The following is an 8829-nucleotide window of genomic DNA, read 5'->3' on the forward strand; positions in this document are numbered from 1 at the left end:
AATCAATAAATATATGACTCCACAATGAATTTACACGATATAATTTATATTACTATAATGAGTGTAATAACAGTTTTTATTGATATAAAAAAGAATACAATTATAAAAATTTTAAATCAAATTAATGTGTTACAAAGATTGGAACCCATGTTTATTGGGTTTAAAACGAAAAATTCAACCTCTACACCATGAGGTAGATTTATGTTATAAGCTTATTTTTTATATACCTAACCAATTAAAAAACCGACAAATCGTTGATTCAAATCGAACTATGACCAAAGGTAGCTTTATCTTTATCATCTCCATCAATCTATTAACCCTTTAAGTATTACGAGATGAAAACAACTTAAATATTAAAGTTTGATTCTTTTATAAATATGATAGGTATTTTTAGATTTTGATGAATAAGAAATACTTTAATACTCAAAAGATAAAGTAAAAAGTAAATTCTTTAGAGTGTAGGTAAAAATGTGCACTTATACTTAGTGTGAAGAATTTAATTTTTCTTCATAAATAGACATGATAAATATTAAAAACCACATATATCGATTTTATGATATATTATTTAATTAAACTCTGAATTTTCTTTCTCCCTCTTCAACAATATATATATATATATATATATATATATATATATATATATATATATATATATATATACAATGCATTTTCTGTCACAACCCTTTTATCTCAAAGCTCCCCCCACCAGCATTAGGAGGAGGCTCAGAAGAATCTAAAGCTGACGCATCGCTTCTCCGTCACAACGTAAACAATCCCTTTTCTTTAGGAAAAGAACCGATAAAATAGTCGAACGCGGTGTCGAGTCACGTTTCCGGCGTGCAACACGTTTCGACGAGGCCAACTACCGTCACGACAGTGCGTGCGTATTGAACGCACGTGCAATCGACGCGGAATGATCCGACCTAATCCGCGCCTCTTGTCGTGTCTCACGCCACCACCTGTGGTGACTTTAAATACGACGCTTCCCCTTGCCGCATCTCGTCCTCTGCTTCTTCCTCCTCCTCCTCCTTTTCCTCTTGCTGCAGCCCGCGAGATGGAGATTTGTGGCTCTCGATCCCCATTCGACTGCCTTCTATTAGGTAAACTCCATCATTTTTAGCTCTTTGTACTCTGTATCCATACATGCGTCTTACAGAACTGTTTTCTGAAGATCTTGATGACACCTTGTACTCCCCCACAATCGGCATCGGACAAGCCTGCAAAAGGAACATCGAAGGTACTATATGTCTGTATCATCAGATGCTTCGTTCCGCGTGTTCCGTCAAAATTGCTGATCGATGATGGTTTGTTCTTTAGAGTTTCTTGCCGGCAAATGCGGTGTGTCAGCGGAGCGAGCTTGCTCCCTCCGCGTCGAGCACTTCCGAAACCACGGCAGCTCGCTCGCAGGCCTCCTCGTATGGCCTTCACCTCTCTCTGCTCGTCATTGACACTTCGTTTTGCTTGCCCTTTCTGTTGACGTTGGCTCGAATCGTTGCAGGATCTCGGTCACGACGTGCACCCCGACGAGTACCACAGGTCTGTTCCGACTCCAATCTCCTTGTTGCGGATAATACACAACGGAGCAGCAGGGAACACACCTGATTCTGTTCTTGGCAATCTTTCTTTCATGGTTTCAGCTTCGTTCATGGGAGGTTGCCGTACGAGCTGATCCAACCTGAGGCGGAGCTGCGGGAGCTTCTCGGCAGCATCACCCAGCCCAAGATCGTAAGCTCTCGAGCTTGACTTGGAACTCCGCGAGCCGCTCCGTAGCATACACTAATCGTCTGATGGATTTCATCCGGGTGATGTCGCAGCTGTTCACGAACTCGGATAGGCAGCACGCGAAGCGGGCGCTGCAGAGGTTAGGCATCGAGGAAGAGTGCTTCCACCGCATCATCTGCTTCGAGACGATGAACCCCCACCTCTTTGGGGACGAGAGAGAAGATTCGAAGACTCCGGAGGTGGTCCTTAAGCCCTCAGCTAAGGCAATGGAGACGGCCGTGCGGCTCGCTGGCTTTCCTCCCCACCGCACGGTAAGGAGAGCAGACAATTTCTCAAACAAAGCCTCCAAACCAACTCATTAAACTGCTGCACGCAAAAATGCTCCTCCATCAATATCTCCAAGGACGAACAAACATAATAACCACTGACATACTCGATAAAACCTCTCGATGTTTATCTTAATTTAGAATTGTGGGCTCGATAAAGAATCGAATCTATATACCAATAATTCAAATAGATTCGAGAGAGTTTTAACGAATATACTTGGGATCTTTTCTTTTTATAGTATTTGATTGAGATTTTGATCATAAATGTAAACATGAAATCATACTCCCAACTCGTAGAATATGAAGTGTTATTATTATTATTAAATGTTTAAAATCGTTGTCCTTTTGTGTGGAGCAGCTGTTCGTAGATGACAGCGAGAGGAACATTGCAGCAGGCAAAGCAATTGGCCTTCGAACCGCTTTGGTAAATGACATCCCTGCAGTCTCCCTTTCCCTATCAAACATTACGTAGGCTTGTGTGCCACGATCTCTTGTTTTACATGTGAAGGTTGGAAAGCGTGAGAAGACGAAGGAAGCGGACTACTTGTTGGATAACATCTGTGCGTTGAGGCAACTCATACCGGAGATTTGGGGAGAGCAGGAAAAGGTGGAGGCAGGTGGAGAGCACGGGGTGACGACGACAACAACAACGAGGCCTGAATTGGATTCCATTAGAGCAACCACCATAATTGGGGCATAGTCACGGCGCTGCTGCTGCTGCTGCTGCTGCTGCTGCTGCTGCTGCGTCGCCATCACTCGTCGTCAGCTGTACTCCTGCAAATAATGCTCCAATTAGTAATCTAATCTTCCTTGTGCGTTGCTGACTGGATGTACATGTCTTATGCCTCCAAGCCTTGCGACGGCTGTGTACATGTATAGATATAATACATCCAACTGTTGCATTCCACACATCGATTCTGGCTGTCATTATCTCCACTCGTAAAATGTCTACAGATCGATGGACATCAGTGACGGAATTGTTTGAACTTGACGTGACATGTTGCGTAGGTCATTGGTCTTTGAACTCTCGATCTCATCTTAGCACTAATGAGTCGGATTGGAAGTTTTGATTTATATATCAACAGGTCACCATCTTGGAGTGATTTGGCTGCCAAAATTTGATTTGCCACTAAAATTATGAGTAAGAAGACTACACGGAACAAAGAACCTCATCAAGAATTCAACGATGGGTCTTAGGTCTGTGAGAAACAACAGATGGGATTTCAGGGGTGATTCGTCTGCCATAATGATTTAATTCCATTTGCGGACTAAATAACTGCTAATAAAATATATGCTCCAATAATGAAGTATTTAACCATCCTCAGATCAACAATCAGCCACTGTAACATTCATAAAGAACCAATATAATCCTCTTCTCATGATACACAAAATAAGATTAAATTCATATTTGGTTACTCGGTCACTGCCATCTTCGATAATAAACATGATACAGATACGCATCTCATTTGCAGGAGAACCCTGGAGAGCTTAAATTCCAAATGTTTATTACAAGCTCATAGCTGTGACTAATTTATACCATTTCACAGTTGAATATATACGGTTTCGTGATTAATTTTTTATGTAAAGTTTGTGTAGGTACATTTCAGCCGATACAGTCAAACTCCATAAATGAAGCACATCATCTTGACTCCAGCACTCATGTATCTCTGTTTTGCTGTTCCCACCTAAGATCTTCGGTGAACTGCAGCATGGCAGCCCTCGGATCACCATCCGAAACAGACAGGTAGTATTCTGCAGTTCCATCATCCACTTGCATGCTTCGCTTCACGGAATTGAAAATTTTCCTTTTGCCTCTCTCGGTAATTGTCCTGTTTGCTGGATAGCCAGCTTTTCCATCAGGACCGCCTTCCAGATACAGCACCGCGACTTCTCTTTTTGCATGTTCATCCAACTCAATGTAGCAGGTGCTGTTAAGAAGAAGCTCTGGTTTGCTAATGGGGATCAGCAGTCTCTCCCTCGAGTATATACCATGGTCACTCATCATATTGTTTAATCGTCTGATGTCCATAACCTACATATGGACCAGATTCGTGACAATAAGATAAATCTTTCCTCCACGCCAAAAGGAATAATACAAACATGCTACAAAAATATTCATAAAAAGTTTCAGAAGATAAGAGCAAATTTCAGCAGTACCGATGGTAAACAAGGAATAGGAAGGAAACAAGAAGAATAGCAAAACAAAAATGTCTCCTAGATCAAGTTAGCTGTACCATGAAATATAAATGTAAAGCAGCAGACTTGTCTAGTGCAACTTTAAGTTGTGCATCTATGTATTTACTGGAAAAACAAAAATATTATTGATACCAACCCATTCCATTAATATAGAAAGAAGAAGACTCATCGAGTTCGATAGTTGGAAGGTCCGGGTTTATCCTTGTGGAACATGTCTTCTGTAACTGATGCTATAAACATGCGTAGTTAACAAATGACATGTCTGAAACAAAAGCTTATTCAATCAACCTTCAGCAAATTTATGCATACAATGAGTAGGAAGTAGTCAGTCCTAAAAGCAGAAATCTGTTTATTTCATTTACAAAGCAGAAACCTCTTATCATCTCTTACTGCATCTGCAGGGAAAAAAATGAAATATTCTCCCTTTGGTGGAGAAGATGTTTATACCGCAGAAAGGCTATGTCAGAACTCAAAACACCAGCCCTGCATCAGTGTGGTAACTCCTTGACAATGACCTAAGTAACAAAGAGCAGGTACAAGGCAAAATACAGGTTCTCAACCAGACTCACTCTAGAGAACATTTAGAGAACTTTTCATAAGGACATGACATGGAGCACTTGTTAGCCTGCAGCAACATGAAACCAACCTGCCAAGGCACAATCCAAGGTCTGAGTACTAGTTCTTATTTGGCTGCAATTCAGTTCAAATCCCCAAACCATTGCTAACTTCAATCTACTTGCAAACGTTGATTTACATGACAGAAAAGTTAAGCAGACATAAAAGGCTATGACCACAAGTAGGAAACTTATGTTACTGGGTGTAGAAAACACATTCAACCAGGAAGCATCTGTATAAACCCAGCCTTGATGGCTGCTTTAAAAGTAACTGAATTTCTTAGAAAAAGAAAGAAAGAAAGAAAGAAAAATAAAACTTCTAATTCCCAAGAGTCTTTTATGAGACTTGAAACTGACATCATCTGCTGGTTATTGAATCATCACCCTTTACTAATCCTAGTTACACCTTCACAATAATTCCATCAAAACCATTTATCTCACAAAAAAATGATACAAATGTATTTACCAATATGGTGCTTTTGGCCAAAGATCATCCAGTTTTCAACTAGATATATTATGTGTGGCCTACAAAATCCTCGTTCGTACTACCTCGAGAAATAACTTCTCATGATGGACTTAAGTGCCAATAGATATACCAACATAATATCAAAAAAGGAACTTATGTCAATCAACTCATTATCAATTGGCACATGTCATGCTGTTACATTACTAGCATGCCCATATTTCATGAACTTTAATACGTTGATTCGTCCTATTAGAAGTCCATCTACTAACTGCACAAGTTCTTAGTCATGCTTGTATTGCAACTATCCTCAGAAGGTGCACCAGAAACCAAGTAGATGAACGAATAACTACGTATTAAAGCAAGCTTTATTACAACCAAAATCAAATATTTCCAAGATGGAAAAAATTCCAGATGGAGTACATCAAAATTTCAGATTATTTCCTAAAGAAAGCTTTATTATTTTTAATACTCCGAAATTAAATATCTTTCAAGTTTTCACGCGATTTAGGAGTCGGACTGTATGGTACACACAAAGGCAACTCAAAATTCCTCTATTATTACACACAATGGATGGCAATTACAATGAACAAATAATGACCATTTACTTGTTTCCTTTCCTACACTTCTCAATAGACTTGATCATTTCTGGAGCCAATTAAATTTTGAGACACATGCTTCAGACAATACCAGTTTGGAAACAATTAACCTTAAACAAACTCAACCTGTAGGCCAACATGGAGTGCAGACACCATTCAGTAAATAAACCAAAATGTAACCGTTCATCTTTGCATCAACCAGGCACAATGATATCACTGGTTGCAACCAATGACACTTTTACAATATCAATGACAATTCTGTGAGCTTCAACCTCATCCAAGATTGTGCTTGATCATCAACCTTGAAGCTTAAGATACAAGAATCTAAAATTTCCATGTGGATGAGTCGCTTAAGAAGCATGCATCTCAAGTTTAAACATAACTGCTGATAGGGTGAAGTGTCAATTAATAGAGGGCAAGACGAGGTATGTCAGTTTGCATTCACAATATCCACGAACCCAAAAAACTCCTCTTTTTTTCTTTCCTCCTAATTCTATGGGGTGAAGATCATATAACTGATCAATCCATTACAACCCAATCTTCCACGGACCACAGATCGCCTATAGAGGAGGAGAACAGAAGAGCCCAAGGAGGACAATACCTGGACGGAGTACCTCAGGGCGAGGCCGGGGACGGTATCGCCGCGACGGAGGCGGTGGGAGATAGCGAAGCGGTCGAGGCCGGGGTGACGCCAGAAGGCGACGGAGGACGGCTCGCCGAGGACCCGGCGCACCTTCCAGGGCTCCCGGAAGGCCCACTCCTTCATCTCGCGATCTGATGCAACGGCGCGCCACATTCGGCAGACGCACGCCGATCGGGCGAGATCGCCCGGCGGCAGTAGCTCCAGGATCGCCCGGAGGAGATCCGGGGAGCCGAGGGCCGAGAAGTTGGAGTTCATGGGGGAGAGCAACCCTTCGGAGTAGGAGGACGAGGAGGAGAGAGATAGATCAGGGTTAAGGTCAAGGTCGGAGATAGGGGCGAGGAGTTGCTTGAGGACGTCTTCGTCCTCGTCTCCTCCACAGCGTCCCATGGAGGGGGTGGATGAGACGAGGGCGAAGCTTGACCGGATGGTAAGGCTGGAGGATCTCGTGCGTTTCCCCTCCCGGGATTGGAAACGGGTGGTGCTTTTTAAAACAGGAAACAGATCGCGTTCTAGATTTTTGTTTCGTGAAACAAATTTAGGTAACGAGTTCGCCTTTTCTCGCATTCAATCAGGATGCGGTTCGCGAATCTCAAAGTATACGCGTTGCGTATTTCTGATTTTTTTTCTTGAGGTATTTCGAAGATAATAATGAACTTATTTCTTGTATTTTAAGTTTAGAATGTCAATTTTAGACCCAATCTATAGATTTAGATTGGATCAGAATTGACTAACTTTAACAGGCATTGATGAGACAGGAGTCGTGTAAATCAATCGTCGATAGAAGGGAGAAGAAAAGAGGGAGAGACTATGAACAGAGGACTTTGGAACTTATCATGTAGCAGAAGACCTTATTAACAAAGGTCACATGGTGTTGATGGTCTTTAAATCATTATGTACAGTGAAAATTATGTTTTAAACAGTGATTAAATGCATTTATTTCCTTAATTACTTTCTACATCGCGGGTTAGGCCTTCAAAACATTGTATTAGTCATTCACTTTCCCTCATATATGAGAGATTCTGCTCCGTTATCATTTTAATTTTTTATTCTGATTAAAAAATTAGGAAATCAAACAATGAAAGATTACTTTGTGTGGCACAGATTTCAATTAGTAGGTCATGTGAATGACATGATCACCTTGAGCACATTGTGAATTAGGTGTCTTCTCGAACTGGAAGTATGAGAATCTACCGATTATGGCTGCACTTTTTTCTTTTTTTATATCTTGGATGATTCCTCCACCAAATGCCCGTTTGTTTCACTGCATGCAGTCAATTATGGGGCATTAATCCATGTATAGATGCACTACGCAAGCAACACAATAGAGCAGGTGAATCAACGATGGAATGCGAGGGCTGACATGTACGTGTATCCAAGGAAACCCAGCGGCGCATCGAGCTCATCCGACACCCATTACAAGTTTGCTTATACCACCACGACACAATCCAAAACAGCACCGGGAGGAGCGAGTTATTTGGCAAGTCTTCGGTGTATGTGAGGTTTGTATGTATAGCTGGAACGGCATACCATCTCTATATGTAACGTACTGCGTGAGACCGTGCAGGTATTCTTCTTCTTCTTCCTCCTCTGCTTCTTGTTCTCCTGTGGTTTCGGTTCCGAGTACTGTTGCCATGGAGAAGGGATGGTGGTCGCCTTCCTTGTTCTGGTGGCGTGCATGGGCCTCTCGGAGGGAACGGTGCAGAGAGTTGGGAACGCTTCAACTACTCGAAGTGGTCTTCTTCGAAGATTTTCCGAGCAGGGAACTTCATCGGTACGATGGATTTCTACCTCCGCGCCCTGAAGAATGCATCATTGTTACCATCACAACTCTCTTTTTAGTGGCTGGGCTCTCGTTAGTTTAACGTTGGGTGCAGTGTTCGAGTACCACAAGGCGGAGCACAACGTGGTGGAGATAACGCTGGCCGACTACCAGAGCTGCAACGCCGCCAACCCCATCGGGGTCTACAGTACCGGCAAAGACACCATCAACATCTACCGAACCTCCCACCGCTTCTTCATCTGCGGCCGTGCGAAGGACTGCCAGGTCGGCCAGACGGTCAACATCAGAGTGCCCGAGGCAGCGACCTCGTCGCCGCCGCCTTCGGTTCCTCCATCCCATCCTCCCTACGCCCCTCCTGCCAGCGGAAGCCCGGCATCGCAGCACGCGGGATGGTCTTCGGCGCTCGCTGCTGTCGTCTGCGCCACCATCTTCTTTCTCGTGGGGTAAAAGTATGAATTGGTTCAAAAGTGTGTCTGCGCCACCGTC

General features: G+C 42.5%; 3 protein-coding genes across 3 annotated transcripts; 2 read left to right on the forward strand and 1 right to left on the reverse strand.

Moving 5' to 3' along the window:
• Nucleotides 1-970: 970 nt before the first annotated feature.
• LOC135637157 (uncharacterized) lies at nt 971-2957 on the forward strand. Its single transcript, XM_065149637.1, has 8 exons — nt 971-1100; nt 1172-1237; nt 1318-1415; nt 1499-1536; nt 1638-1725; nt 1815-2033; nt 2407-2472; nt 2557-2957. Exons 1-8 carry the CDS (start codon nt 1055-1057, stop codon nt 2746-2748), a joined length of 813 nt encoding a protein of 270 aa, XP_065005709.1. The 5' UTR covers nt 971-1054; the 3' UTR covers nt 2749-2957.
• Nucleotides 2958-3430: 473 nt separating this feature from the next.
• LOC103980803 (F-box protein At1g55000) lies at nt 3431-7028 on the reverse strand. Its single transcript, XM_009397310.3, has 2 exons — nt 6522-7028; nt 3431-4080 (listed from the first exon to the last, which is right to left on the reverse strand). Exons 1-2 carry the CDS (start codon nt 6948-6950, stop codon nt 3706-3708), a joined length of 804 nt encoding a protein of 267 aa, XP_009395585.2. The 5' UTR covers nt 6951-7028; the 3' UTR covers nt 3431-3705.
• LOC135635105 (blue copper protein-like) lies at nt 6949-8790 on the forward strand. The gene is made up of 3 exons (XM_065145961.1): nt 6949-6990; nt 8128-8296; nt 8438-8790. The coding sequence occupies exons 1-3, from the start codon at nt 6949-6951 to the stop codon at nt 8788-8790; spliced, it is 564 nt and encodes a 187-aa protein (XP_065002033.1).
• The last annotated feature ends 39 nt before the right edge of the window (nt 8791-8829 follow it).

The sequence above is a fragment of the Musa acuminata genome, chromosome BXJ3-4, assembly GCF_036884655.1.
Source record: "Musa acuminata AAA Group cultivar baxijiao chromosome BXJ3-4, Cavendish_Baxijiao_AAA, whole genome shotgun sequence".
NCBI lineage: Eukaryota > Viridiplantae > Streptophyta > Magnoliopsida > Zingiberales > Musaceae > Musa > Musa acuminata.